General features: G+C 44.3%; 1 protein-coding gene across 3 annotated transcripts in view; it reads right to left on the bottom strand.

The window, feature by feature from the left end:
* iqub (IQ motif and ubiquitin domain containing) overlaps window positions 1-15,527 on the bottom strand; it is a 131,989-nt gene that overhangs the window by 112,861 nt on the left and 3,601 nt on the right. For all 3 annotated transcript variants that reach the window (XM_068050899.1, XM_068050898.1, XM_068050897.1), the window contains exon 2: window positions 11,289-11,476. In XM_068050899.1, coding sequence (XP_067907000.1) covers window positions 11,289-11,476 — 188 coding nt within the window. The remainder of the gene's footprint in view (window positions 1-11,288; window positions 11,477-15,527) is intronic.

Below are 15,527 nucleotides of genomic sequence, written 5' to 3' on the forward strand. Positions count from 1 at the left end.
CGAGACTATGATATAAAATTAAGAGAAACGGAGGTAAAATTTAACTCATATAATATCAATAGAGGGAGACTGACATTAAATATAGCCAATATACTATAAAATATTGAGAGAGGTAAAATATCATAAAATAGAGACAGGCTGAAGTAGCTGAATTTAATATAAGGATCGCAGAGGGAGACCCTTTTTAAAAACAGGACAAGATTTTGAGGCAGATTGGGATAAAAGAGGTTTGGCATTACAGAATTTAAAGAAAAATAGAGAGACACTGAAGTGAAATATTATCAGTATAATAGAAAATTAGGCGAGACTGAAGTAAAATATCGTATAAAACAGGAAGCAACTGAGGTGATGATGGGATATGATCGCAGAGGGAGACCCATTTTAAAATTAGGACAACTTCTGTTGCATTTGTAGTTCTTGGTTTGTGGAGTGTTTTGTTAGGTCCAGTGAAGTTTTGTACCTGTGGGCAGACAGTTGTTGATCAGATATTGTAACATTTTGCTGTGACGTTAAAGGACAGTGTGTGTTGAATGACAGTTTTTTGATTAATTCAATACAAGGCAACTGGTGAATGGGGAAGACACATCTTTGGAAGGTGGTGCCTGACGCAAACGTAGGGGACTATGGTGATTGGTACTGGAAAGATTTGGAAGCAGATTGGGATAAAAGAGGTTTGACATTGCAGAATTTAAAGAAAAATAGAGTGACGGAGGTAAGATCTTAAGGTAAAATCTTATATAATACACAATTACTGTCTGTCCGCATTTTGATTGTTCAGTGGGTTGAATTGATGGGCGAAACGTGGCACACTTGCCTCAGATACTGGCCCCCTGTTCTCGCCATTCCCCAGCCTGCGTTACTGGGCTGAAACCCTAAGAGGAAAGTTTAAGGAGTGAACCTCAGAGGCAAATAAGTATAAACTGGCATAAGTAAGGGAAGCCCAGAATGTGTTATAAGTCTTGCTTGTACTGTTTCTTTATTGAACTGGCCTTGTGATGGTTGCCTGCAGTGAGTGCCTCATGGTGGAGGTCACATGACTATGGCAAGACAGGAGGCACATTAGTAAAGTATTGCATTTCTATCCCAAACATTCCCCTTTTCATACAAAAAAATCAAAATAGAAAATTTGCATGCATTATCATTTACACTGTGAGTTGCCCCAATTGCCCACTATGCACACAATTGTTCTCATGCATTAGCAGTTTGTTATTCTTGTCGGTCTCTGCACATGCATTGCAACACATAGTCTTTAAATCGTGCCAGTCTCTTAATGGTACATGTGCGCGTTGTCGTTGGCTGTTCATCTAAGTGATTTTCCTTCTCTGGGAGTCTCGCTCCCGTGTCACTTGTTGTTGCCGTGGTAACTGTTGTTGTTCCATTTCTGTTGTTGGGGTGCTGTGGACCTCTAGGACTGAGGTTGATCTGTGGTCTGTGTAGATGGTGAGTTCACATCTTACTGATTGGCTGCCTACAGCAAAGGAACAGCTTCTCCGCTGGTGTGTATGTGCCTGCGGTTACAACAGTATCTCTGGTCGTTCACTTCCACCATGTACGATCGAGGTGACAACTGTTCTACGCAGGTCCAAGTTGCTACTTGGGCTGACCCTTGTTCAGAATGTTGAAGGTTTGCACCCTTACTGGCTCAATTCTGGCAATGATTTGGCAGTTTTGTCAAAATGAAATTTAGCTTTCTGCCATTTCACCTTGATTTTGTCACTCATGCCTGTTACTACTTCAGGCTGCAATAGTTTGTTTGCTATTGGAAGAGTATTTTGGGTGCAGTGTGACATTAGTCTTTGTACTGGACTACTTTCCTTGCCTTCAGTTGGTGTGTTTCTCCACATATGTGCTGAATTTGCTCAATTTCTTTATGATTCCTTTGGCAATTTTCACTATCACCTCAGCCTTTCCATTGGACTGGAGATAGTGTGGAGATGATGCATGGTGTTGAATTTCCCAATCCTTTATGAAGCGGCTGAATTATTCACTTGTGAATTGAGGGCCATTGTCGCTCGTCACAACGTCTGGAATGCCATAACGACTGAAGTGTGCTTTCTGTCATTCTACAATCTCACCGGTAGTTGTTGAGGGCAGCTGGTTTACCTCCCAGTAGTAAGAATAGTAATCTACGGTGACAAGATAATCAGTTCCTGTGAGAGTAAAAATGTCTATTTCTAGCTTCATCCATGGTCTGTATGGGATGTCATGTGTCATCAGTGGCTCTTAAACTTGCTTAGCTTGGTACTCATTACACACAATGCACTGGCTAACATGGTCCTCGATTTCATTGCTCAGGTTTGTCTCGCAGAGCACTTCTCTTGCCTTCCTCAGACTCGACTCAATTCATTGGTGGCTTGCATGGATGCACTTTAGCATCTCTCCTCTCAACTCCTTAGGGCTAATGACTCTATTCCCTTTGAACAAAATGCCATCTTGGTCTGTCAATTCATCTTTGTATGCTCAATACACTCTTGTGACCACAGGAGTATCCTTGATGCTTTCATCACTACTTTGTGCAACACTTGGACAGTTGGGTCTTGTTAGGTAGTTCACTTGATTTGAGCAAGACGCTTTTCTGTCAGATTCAATGTCTTTGCTGCGTTGATGACTTCCAGAGCATGTCGAGCTGCAGTTTCACGTTGGATCTGGAAGATTTCACACACTGTCGTAGCATCCTCTACTTTCTTCATAGAGAATGTTACACTCAACAGCAGTTACATCTGTTTCCTTTGCTTGTATGTCACATCCTGATGATATCTCTGTAACCAGAGTAACAATCTTTGCAGACGCTTTGGAGCAAATAGTAGCGGCTTGAGGAAAATGCTTTGAAGTGGCTTGTGGTCGGATTCGACTGTCACTTTCTCTCTTCCAAGTAGGTATTGATGAAAATGGTCACAAGCAAGGACAATGGCCAGGCACTCTTTCTTGATCTGAGCGTAGCGTTGTTCCATTTATGTTAACACCCTGGATGTAAATTCAACCAGTTGTTCTTGCTGCATTCGGGTTGCTCCAAGTCCTTTCTCACTGGTATCACACTGCAGGGCGGCTTCATCATTTGCGTCATAGTATTTCAGCACTAGTTTTGCCGTCACTAGTTGCTTGATTTTAGTGAACACTGCTTCTTGTTTTGTGCCCCAATACCACTGCACGTCTTTGGCAGTGTGTTGGCGTAACGGTTCATACTCCGAAGACAAATTGGGCAAGAATTTTGCTTTTACCTCTGTTGGTCGCCGCATCACTTCTACTGCTCTGACCATTTCAGGATCCGGGCGAAGACCTTTTGCTGTCAGTACATGACCTATGTACTTGATTTCGGCATCTTTAATTGAAATTTTTTCTTGTTCAGCTTCAGGTTCATCTGGCGAGCTCAGTCTAGCAGTTGCACTAGCTTTTGTATGTAGTTAGCAATGGCTTCTTCCATTGTGTCTCCGCATCCATAAACTATAACTTCCACTCCGGGAAGATCACTATCGCATGCTGTCTGTGTTGATGCGCCTCTAGAGTTGTGGAAATGCCAAATAACATGCATAACCATCTGTATCACATGAACAGCATCCAGAATGCAGTTAGAAAGCTGCTGCTTTCATTCAGCTTTACTTGCTAGAAACCATCCTTTGCATCTTGGGTAGTGAAGATTTTTGCCTTTGCAAGTCGTGGCAAAATTCCTTCGATGGCTGGCATGGGGTAGTGAGATCTCTTTGGAGCTTTATTTAGATCCTTTGGGTCAATGCATACTCTCAGCTTTCCAAGTTGTTTCACTGCTACCATGCTGCGAATCCATTCTGTAGGAGTTGTCACTTTCTTGACTACTCCCTTCTTTTCCAGCTCTTCTAGCTTGTCTTTCAGGCTGGTATCACAAAGACCCCACCTGTCACGAATGAGGCATATTAATTTTGTCATATGAACATTAATTTTAAACTGTTGCTGGGATGAAGAGATGACTTGTTTAAAGAGATCAGCAGTGGCTGGAAAACATTTGCATACTAAGAGACAGTGCCTGGAGACAACAGAACCACTTCCTGATCCAATTAACCCAAATGGATTTTGATCACCAGACATTGAATGTAAGAAAGCCAGCATTCCAGGGTGTCTGCTAAGATGGAGAATCCACAAAGACAGAGGAGTTTGTTAAAAAACAACTAGTCACATGACTAACCAGCTGGCCCAGGTTTGGTTTTGAACTGCTCACAGAACACTTTGGATCAGATTGCAGCTGAACTTGGAAGAAGACAGCCTCTTCCCTGCCTGGCTCTCTCTCTCTTTCACACAAATCTCCGGATCTACTGAAGTCATTTAAACCTCAAGAGAGGAAAGACTCTTGCATCGAAACAAAGCGTGCACTGGGCCCCAACGAAATGGCAAAAGTTACCTGTAATCAAAGACTCTACATCGAACTCAAAGGACAGTAAATAAATCCCAGCTAATGCCTCAAACTTTTCCCCTTTATTCTTTCTACTTTTCCGCCTCTACCTGCATGTGTGTTTATTGCATAGACATGCTAGCGTGGTTGTGTCGCGTATTTGAAGTCGTTAACTGAATTAGAGTCTTAAGGTTACTAAACTTCCAGCTTCCTTGTTTAAATCTAAGAAAACCTTCCTGATTGATTTCTTTGCCTTACTATTGGAGAGCAATTCACTGAGAGGGGAGCTAAAACACGGTGTTTTTAAAGTTAAACTCTGTTGCAGTTAAACCAGGCAAAGGCTGAGAGGGAACAGAGAAACATAGAAAATAGGAGCAGGAGTAGGCCATTCGGCCCTTCGGACCTGCTCTGCCTTTCAAAAAAGATCGTGGCTGATCGTCTAATTCAGTACCCTGTTCCCACTTTCTCCAAACCCCTCGACCCCTTTCTCACCTGGTTGTAACACTGGCCTTGAGGGCAGTTGGAACTTTCCTTGGCAAATGCTGAATAGGTCTTACCCTCTCATCTACTTTGAGATGATATTCTCCAGGAGGACATCCTAAACCTGTAAACACATTGTTGCACTCTTCTAAGATCTGTTTCATGGTCAATGGTTTAGTGTGGTGTGACAAGTTGCAAATCTCTTTTTACACGTTGAGCGTTACCATTCCAAGCTTTAGACTTGTTCCAGCTGAGATGAGTGGCTTTTGCTTGCCATCTATGATCTGGAACTCCAGATCTTCGTTCTGGGTCATTGCATTGGGCTGTCAGAGTAATTTGTCCTCTCGGCACTAGTATGGTGCCATCATACAGCCTCAACCTCACTTTCAAGGGATTCATTTTTGGATCACCATGTTGAGCCACTTCGCACAGGTCTGTGCAGGTCAAGATGTTGCATGATGCACCAGTGTCTATCTGACACTTCATATTGACTTGATATTCTCCTTCTGCGGTCATCATTCCATCAGTCACAAACCATTTATCATCTATCAATCTGACTAAACCAAACTGTTGCATGGCTTATAGTGATTCGTCAGAACCTTCAGCTGAAATCTCTCCAGTGGTCATCTGTATTTTCTTTTTGTGCTTCCTTCTAGCCAAACACTTGTGTGCAAAATGATTCAGCTTCTTGCAGTGAGAACACTGCTTTCCCCACGCTGGACATGCCTTCTTTTCCTTTGTGTGGTGTCCTCCACAATACTTGCATCGTGTCATTTCTCTGTGATTTTTTTGCCCTTTTGCCCTGGAATGTCTATCAGCATTTTTTTTTATTCATTCATGGGATGTGGGTGTCGCTGGCAAGGCCAGCATTTATTGCCCATCCCTAATTGCCCTCGAGAAGGTGGTGGTGAGCTGCCTTCTTGAACCGCTGCAGTCCATGTGGGGTAGGTACACCCACAGTGCTGTTAGGAAGGGCGGTCCAGGATTTTGAACCAGCGACAGTGAAGGAACGGCAACATAGTTCCAAGTCAGGATGGTGTGTGACTTGGAGGGGAACTTGCAGGTGGTGGTTGCATTTCAATCCCAAACAGAATGCATTTGCTGCCCTGCCCTTCTAGTTGGTAGAGGTCGCGGGTCTGGAAGGTGCTGTCGAAGGAGCCTTGGTGCGTTGCTGCAGTGCATTTTGTAGATGGTACACACTGCTGCCACTGTGCATCGGTGGTGGAGGGACTGAATGGCACCCCATCCACCAACAATCAAGCAGACTGCTGGATGGTTTCAAGCTTCTTGAGTGTTGTTGGAGCTGCACCCATCCAGGCAAGTGGAGAGTATCCATCACACTCCTGACTTGTGCTTTGTAGGTGGTAGACAGGCTTTGGGGAGTCAGGAGGTGAGTTACTCGCCGCAGGATTCCTAGCCTCTGACCTGCTCTTGTAGCCATGGTATTTATATGGCTACTCCAGATTCTGGTCAATGGTAGTCCCTAGGATGTTGATAGTGGGTAATTCAGCGATGATAATGCCATTGAATGTCGAGGGGAGATGGTTAGATTCTCTCTTGTTGGAGATGGTCATTGCCTGGCACTTGTGTGGCACGAATGTTACTTGCCACTTATCAGCCCAAGCCTGGATATTGTCCAAGTCTTGCTGCATTTCTGCACAGACTGCTTCAATATCTGAGGAATTGCGAATGGTGCTGAACATTGTGCAATCATCAGCGAACATCCCCAGTTCTGAGCTTATGATTGAAGGAAGGTCATTGATGAAGCAGCTGAAGATGGTTGGGCCTAGGACACTACCCTGAGGAACTCCTGCAGTGATGTCCTGGAGCATATTGCAAGACCTGGTCTATTCTGCCATGAATATGCTTTAGCTGCTGATTTACAACCTCAGTGCTTCTGCACATGTCGATCACTTTCCTGAGAGTAAGTTTGTCCTCTCTCAGTAAATGTGCTCTCACTGTGGAATCTCCTATACCTAATACAATCCTGTCTTTAATTAGATCATCTTTTAGTTGCACAAATTCACAGGATTCTGCGAGCTGAGTTAATGCAGTCACTTTCTTTCACCTTGGGGCCTAATATTGAAAGTGTACCGTCATAAATTACGTTCAGTTGGGGTTCAAAGCGTGCCTTCAAGACTTTCAAAATTTCTGCTGTCTGTTTTTTTTGTTCTTCAGAGAGATTTAGGATGGAATACATTTTGTAACAGTCTCTTCCCAACAGTGATGAAAGTGTAGCTACTAGCAGCTGCTCTGGTTTGTTAATTAAATCTGTCACAATTTCGTAATTTGTCATTGCGAGTAGAAAAGCTGCCAGTTCTGCTCCATAACACCTTTCATTTCGACCGGTGCCGGGAGAGGAAAATTTGCAGTCATTGTGTCTTACCAGAGCTTTCGGCTGTGGCCTGCTTCTTAGTTCCTTTTCTGTAGCTTCCTGTGGTTTTTAACAGCTTTAATCAGCTCTGAACATTCCTGTGTTCCTCTTTTAGTAGCTGTGCTTCTATACAGCTCTAAAATACTCATCCTCAACTCCACCCTGACACCATGTTACGAATTCACAGGACAACAGTCTTGCTTGCACTGTGTTTTTATTGAACTGGCCTTGTGATGTCTGCCTGCAATGGGTGCCTCATGGTAGAGGTCACATGACTACTGCAAGCCAGGAGGCACATTAGTACAGCATTGCATTTCGATCCCAAACAGAATGCTACACTAATGTTAGTTGTGTAGAAGATGAGGATGCAAATTTTGACCTCGGTTACTGGCCCCCGGCCCCCACCGCTCCCCAGCCTCGCTTTCTGAACCACAGATCCAGCCACTCCCCAGCCTCACTTACTGGCCCCCAGCTGCTCCCCAGTCTTACAAACTAGTCCCTGGCACCAGCTGCTCCCCAGCCACCCTTACAGGCTCGCGGTACCAAGCCACTCCCCAGCTACCCTTACTGGCCCCTGGCACCAGCCACTCCCCGGCCTCCCTTACTGGCTCGTGGCACCAAGCTGCTCCCCAGCCACCCGTACTGAACCCTGGCACCAGCCGCTCCCCAGCCACCCATACTGGCCCCTGGAACCAGCCGCTCCCCGGCCTTGTTTACCAGCCCCCAGCTCCAGTCGCTCCCTGGCCTCGCTTACCGGCCTGCAGCCCCTGCACCTCCCCGACCTCCATACCTCCCCGACCTCCCTTATCGGCCCCGGCCCCTGCCCCTCCCCAGTCTCCCTTACTGCTCTCCAGCCTTGCTTAATGGCCTGTGACCCCCGCCCCTCCCTGAGCTCCCTTACTAGCCCCCGGTCCCTGCCCCTCCCCTCCCCAGCCTCCCTTACTGGCTCCGCAGCCGCCGTCCTTCCTCGGCCACCTTTACTGTCCCCCAGCTCTTGACGCTCCTCAACCTTGCTTACTGGGCCCTAGACTCTCTGACTGTCCCCCAGCCCTCGCCGCTCCCTGGCCTCGCTTATTGGCCCCTGGCCCTTACTGCTCCCCAGCCTCGCTTTCTGTGTTCCAGCCCCCAGTTTTCACCACTTCCTGGCCTCAGCTACTGGGCTCGATGACGATAGGGGGCGCAGGGAAACGGCATGGGGGAAGGGGCATTGTGGAGGTGGATTGGCATGGGAGGAGAGGGCTGCAGGGCATAGGACAGGGAGAGGGGTGAGTTGGGGGGGAATGGCATGGGACACAGGGACAGCATGGGATCGGGGAGATGGCATAGTGGGGGGGGGAACAGTATGAAGGGGGATGGCAGGAAAGAGAGGTGACAGCAAAGGAAGGGGGAAGAGGGGGTGGAGAGGAGATGGCATGGGAGGTGGGAGAGGGAGTGGAGACGGCATGGGACATGGGACAGCATGCAGCATGGGGGGAGTGGGGGGGGACCAATGGCCTGGAAGGGGGAGGGACGCAATGTGGGAGGGAAACAATGGCATGGGAGGGAGACAGACAGGTTGGGGGAGGGGAAATGGACGACATGGGAGGAAGGGAGGAGAGACGGTATGGGAGGGGTGGAGGAGGGGCTACAGCAAGGGAGAGGGCCTGGGACGTCCTGGGAGGTGTGGGATGGGGGATGTAGATGGCATGCTATAGGAGGGATGGAATGGGGAGGGGGATGATATGAGAGGGATTGCATGAGGATGGAATGGCATAAGATGGGAATTTAAAGTACTCTTGCAATAAAGATACTAATTTCATCACAAATGTTTTGCGGGTCTCTCCCAGTATGTAGTTAAACAATAGCATGACTCAAAGAACGTAATAAAGAACATTTACTCCATAACACTTGTTACTGAAATATGACACATAATACCATTTAAATTCTCCCCCCCATCGCTTCCCTCCACCTTCCAGGCCATTGTTTCCCCCCCCCACTCCCCCCATGCTGCATGTCGTCTTCCCCGCCCACTCCATACATGCCATCCCCCCCTTCTTTATAGGATTCAATAAGAACTCTATTCAGATGAGGCATAATCTTTCGATGCATAACTAATTTATATAAAATACACAAAAAAAATGTATACTGTTTCCAAAATGAGAAAATAAATATCCTTCCACATCTTTGTTTATGAAAACAATAAAATGTAATTTATTTTTCCTTTAAACATATTAAATGGTCTTAAGACAGAAGACCATTTATTCTAGTTTGACTTTTTGATGTTATGTTTGCCCAGGCTTTTTCTCCTGGCTGCAAAATTACATAAAACAGACAGAGGGAGACTGACTCTGTGAACTGCCCCCTCAAAAGTGTGTGAGAGGGAGGCTTTGCCCACGGCCTGTCATTCATAGTGGATTCCAGCCAACCAAAAGTATATTTCTTTTAGCAAAGGACTCGGAAATAATTCTCAATCAAAGTTATTCCCTTAGATGAGAACCCAACCTTTGAATTGGAGTCAAGAAGCTCCCAAATGTTTGCTTGGCTAAGCCCTCCACTGTATCAATAAAATATTACAGAGACATCCTAGAGCATCGGTTGTTGCAAGAAGCCATCACCACAGAATGAGATATTTGAGATTACATGTAACTTCCCTCCCTGTAGAAACTAACTGGCACTTCAAATGACTATGCATTCCTTTTCTCCAATCTTACTTCCAAAATGAAATACTTTGCAACTTTTCTAAATGGAACTGCATCTTCTACCTATTTGCCCAGACTACTAGCTTATCAATGCTTTCATAGTCTTTCTCCCCATATCCCATACCACCAGCAATTTAGTATGAACAACAAACTTTGATATTGCTCCCACTTGTAGGGCAGATGCATCTTTTAAATGCAGCTGAAATAAGACTGTTCTCATATTAGCTAACCCTTTGGGCCAAGAGACAATGAAGCTCCACATATCTGCTACAGCCAATGAAAATTAAATTTAATCCACATTACTCTGTCCATCTAAAGCCATTTAAAAACGGTAATTCAGCAATTTCCCCCAATTGAAATAAGACAAAGTTCTGATTTCCTTACACAGCCATCCCATGTGGCTCTCTTGCACCTCCTAGAGGATGGAAAATGGTACAGAATCACAGAATTGTTACAGCACAGAACACTTGCTTCTGTCCCTAGAATGATACATTGCATCAAATGGCCAAAAGGAAAGTCAGTAGAAAGTAATTGAAGAAGAAAAATGAAGGTCCATCTCAATTTAAAAACATGGGTACTGCCTGTGTGGAGTTTGCAAGTTCTCCCTGTGTTTGCGTGGGTTTCCTCTGGGTGCTACGGTTTCCTCCCACATGCCAAAGACTTGCATGTTGTTAGGTAAATTGGCCATTAGCAATTGCCCCTAGTGTAGGTAGGTGGTAGGGAAATATAGGGACAGGTGGGGATGTGATAGGAATATGGGATTAGTGTAGCATTAGTATAAATGGGTGGTTGATGGTCGGCACAGACTCGGTGGGCCAAAGGGCCTGTTTCAGTGCTGTATCTCTAAACTAAACTAAACTAAACCAGGAATCTGTCATTACTCCAATGCAATATTTAATGTGGAGACACTAGCACTTACAATATTAACATTCTATCTAGTGGCATGAAGCTGAACAAATCAGTAGTTTTCTATTGCTGAGCATTGAATTACATTCCTTTAGCCATCTTTGCAGCAGCAGGAGAGTACATGTTTCCACCCAGTGGTAGTAGACTATCAAGGGGACATCATGTGGCAGACGATTACATCCACAGGTGCATTAAAAGCAAAACAATAGAAAAATAAAGAAAAAGCAAATTATCTGCAGGTTGCATAATGTAGAAATATAGGAATGGAAATAGGGCATTTGACCTTGTTGAACCTACTCTGAAATTTTGTTAGCTCTGGAAAATCTATTCTTTTAATCCCACTTGCACAGCCCTTCTACATATTCTTCATTATCTTATTTTTAAAGATGTAATGATTCTGCACAACAGTAAAATTAACATACTTCATTATCCTAGAAAACTGTGCAAGTAAGTACTGTGTAAGTACTTTTAGTAGTAAGTAAAATTTTACCTGATGGTGACTCAACAGTATAGTTTGCAGTTACTGTATCAGCCATTCCATCTGCTGGCTCTTCAGGAGGACCCTCTTCTGGCACATCATGAACTTCTGTGGGTTGATCAGAATGGTCCTCCTCTTTCTCAGATGCATTGCTTTGTTCTTTAGTCTCCTGGATGTGGTTCTCGTTTTCTGCCATTTGTCTGCACAAAATAGAAAGGGTAAATCCTTATGAAAACTTTTTCAATTACTGAGCACAATTTGTTTTTTATTCATTCATGGGATATTGGCTTTGCTGGCAAGGCCAGTATTTATTGCCAATCCTTAATTGCCTTTGAGAAGTGGTGGTGAGCCACCTTCTTAAACCTTTGCAGTGGTGTAGGTACACCTACAGTGCTGTTAGGGAAGGGGTTCTGGGACTTTGATCCAGCGATGGTGAAAGAACAGCGATATATTTCCAAGTCTGGACACTGTATGCATTATGGGGAACCTGCATGTGGTGGTGTCCCCATGTGCCTGTTGCCCTTGTTCTTCCAAGTGGTGGAAGCTGACGGTTTAGAAGGATATGTTGAAGATGCTTCTTGGCAAGTTGCTGAAGTGCATCTTATAGATGGTGCACACTGCAGTCACTGTATGCCGGTGGTGGAGGGAGTGAATGTTTAAGGTGGTGAATGGGGTGTCAATCAAGTGGACTGCTTTGTCCTGGATGGTGTCGAGCTTCTTGAGTGTTGTTGGTGCTGCATTCATCCAGGCAAGGGGAGAGTATTCCATCACACTCCTGACTTGTTCTGCCTTAGAATAAACTTGCCAATTCATCTAATGGCACAATGACTTTAAAATGCAGGAAGCAAGAATAACCTCCACAATCTTGACTTCATAGTACTTCCATTGAGATGAATCTTCTCTGACATGCATTTCCTACATTACAACAGTGACTACATTGCAAAAGTGCTTCATTAAAGTACTTCATTTATTTTGGTAAAGTGCTTGGGCCATTCTGAGGTCATGATCGATGTTATATAAATGCAAGTTCTTTCTTTTCTTTGTCAAGCTAAAGGTATGGATGTTTGTAGCATTGCTACCTCAAGTTATTGTGCCGATGTGTCACCAGTGTGGTAGGATCAATGTAAAGGAGGGACCATAAAAGCCACTTCAAACAACACATTTGGCCAGGTCAACATGGTTACTGCACACCAAAGATGGTTTTGTTTTCTGAAAACTCTGCTTTTTTAAGGTCCTGATGGTTTTTGAGGAAAGCCTCCCAGTTTAGGTTTGGACGTCATATCAAGAAAAATCTTTATTCAACTGGTGGAATATCTTAAACTCTGTTTCCTCTTTACTTTCTAAAGATCAGGGAAGACAGCTCTGAAATCAGGAATTTGACGGCAGCAGCCAGAAGGCTCCAAGACCCAAAGATCTGCTTGGATAGGAGAGAAAACATAACTTAGGGCTCCGGTTTCACTAAGCTGTCGTTCACACCAGGCCTTCCCATTGGAGGGGATTTCCATTGCAAACCCAATGCCATTTTTGGGAAACCCTTGTATCTGGGTGCCTTATGGCCACAAGTCCAAGGAAAAACATGTCAAGGGAAGTCCCCTCTTCCCACATGTACATGCCATTGCTGGGCCTGTGCCTTACTGCAGGCACAAACTCAGCTCTATGCCCCAGGGTAACTCAAGGAATTATGTGGCAAGACAAAGGGGGCCAAAAGCACCTTATTATGGGACATTGTCCCTTATTCCTAACCTTTATGTCATCTCCACTGCTCTCAAGAATTTCAAGGGAAAAAGTTTGGAATCACTGTTTCACAGCTGCATAACAGCTGACAGTTTAAATGGCATGATACCCCCCTCACATAACCCTGACTCCAGACAACATTGACCTATATCAGAATCATGGAATAATACAGCATAGAAGGTGGCCATTCAGCCCATCATAGCTGTGTCAGGTCTTTCAAAGAGCTTTCCAATTAGTCCCTCTCCTTTCCCCAAAGCCCTGCAAATTATTCTCCTTGAGTATATATCCAATTTCCTTTTGGATGTTATTATTGAAGCTGCTTCCACTGCCATTTCAGGCAGTGCTTTCCAGATCATAACAACTTGCTTCAGAAAAGAAATTCTCAGCTGGTCTCTGGTTCTTTTGTCAATTACCTTAAACGGGTGTCCTCTGGTTTCTGACTCACAATATCAAAACCTTTCATGATTTTGAACATCTCTATCAAATCTTCCCTGCTGTAAAGGAGAACAACCCCAGCTTCTCTGGTCTCACCACATAACTGAAGTCCTGCATCCCTGGCACCATTCTAGTAAATATCCTCTACATCTCTCAGGCCTTGACATCCTTCCTAAAGTGTGGTGCCCAGAAGGGCACACGATACTTCACCTGGTACCTAAACAGTGATTTATATAGCTTTATCATAATTTCCTTACTTATTGTACTCCATGGCTCTATTTATAAAGCTAAGGATCCCTCTCAGCTTGTCCTGCTATCTAAGACTTGTGTTCGTATACCCCCAGGTTTCTGCTCCTGCACCCCCTTTAAAATTGTACCATTTAGTTCATATTGCCTCTCCTCATTCGTCCTACCAAAATGCATCACTTCATATTTCCCTGTGTTAACTTGCATCTGCCACGTGCCTCTCCATTTCACCAGTTTATCTATGTCCTCCTGAAGGCTGTTACAATTCTCCCCACTGTTTACTGCATTTCTGAGTTTTGTGGCATCTGCAAATTTTAAAATTATGCCCTATATACCCAAGTCCAGGTCATCAATTTTTTTTAAGAGTCTTTTACGGCATAGAAGGAGGCCATTCAGCCCATTGAGTCCATGTTGGCTCTCCACGAAGCTATGCAGTCAGTCCCACTCCCCGACTGGATCCCCACAGCCCTGCAAGCCTATTTCTCTCAGGTGACCATCCAACTTTTTCTTGAAGTAATTGATCATCTCCGCTTCCACCTCCCTCATAGGCAGCATGTTCCAGGGCATTAAAACAAGTTAAAAAAGTGCTTCCTCATATTCCCCCTGTATCTTTTGCCCAATACCTTCAATCTGTGTTGTCGAGTCCTTGTATCGTTTGTTAATGGGAACAGCTTTTCCTTGTCTAACTTATCTAAGCCTATCATAATCTTGTTTCTATTAAATCTCCCCTCAGTCTCCTTTGTTCTAAGGAGAAAATCCCCAGCTTTTTCAATCTAACTTTGTAACTAAAATCCCTCATCCTTGGAACCATTCTAGTAAATCTCCTCTGTTTCCTCTCAAGGACCCTCACATCCTTCCTAAAGTGTGGTGATCAGAACTGAGCGCAGTATTCCAGATAGGGCCTAACCAGAGCTTTATAAAGGTTCAGCATAACGTCCCTGCTTTGTACTTAATGCCTCTATTTATAAAGCCCAAGATCCCACATGCTTTCCTAACCACTCTCTCAATATGTTCTGCCACCTTCAAAGATCGATGCACATGCACCCCCAGGTCCCTCTGTTCGTGCACACTCTTTAGAACTATGCCATTAAGTATATATTGCCTCTCCCTATTCCTTCTGCCAAAATGCATCACCTCACACTTGTCAGTATTAAATTCCATCTGCCACCTCTCTGCCCATTCTGCTAGCGCATCTATGTCCTGTTGCAGGCAATTCATATCATTCTAACTGTTTGCCTCACCTCCAAGTTTGGTATCATCAGCAAATTTTGAGATTCTACTCTGTATTCCAAGATCCAAGTCATTTGTATATAGCAAAAAAAAAGTGGTCCAAGCACTGACCCTTGGAGAACACAACTGTCTGCCATCCTCTCGTCTGAAAAGCAACTCTTTACTACAACTCGCTGTTTTCTGTCCTTAAGCCAATTTTTTATCCAATTGGATACTGACCCTCCTATTCCATGAGCCTCAATTTTGTTAATCAGCCTTTTATGTGGTACATTATCAAATGCTTTCTTAAAATCCATATCAACAACATCCATCACATTCCCTTCATCAACCTTCTCTGTTACTTCATCAAAAAATTCAATTGGATTAGTCAAGCATGATCTGCCTTTTACAAATCCATGCTGGCTATCTTTAATTAACTTGAACCTCTCTAAGTGTCTGTTGATATTTTCCCTGATTATTGCTTCTAAAACCTTATCCACCACTGATGTTAAACTAACTGGCCTGCAATTGCTAGGACTGTCTTTACACTCTTTCTTGAATAAGGGTGTCACATTTGCCACTCTCCAATCCTCTGGCACCATCCCCGTATCCAGGGAAGATTGGGAG

This window comes from Heterodontus francisci, chromosome 18 (genome assembly GCF_036365525.1).
Source record: "Heterodontus francisci isolate sHetFra1 chromosome 18, sHetFra1.hap1, whole genome shotgun sequence".
Lineage (NCBI taxonomy): Eukaryota > Metazoa > Chordata > Chondrichthyes > Heterodontiformes > Heterodontidae > Heterodontus > Heterodontus francisci.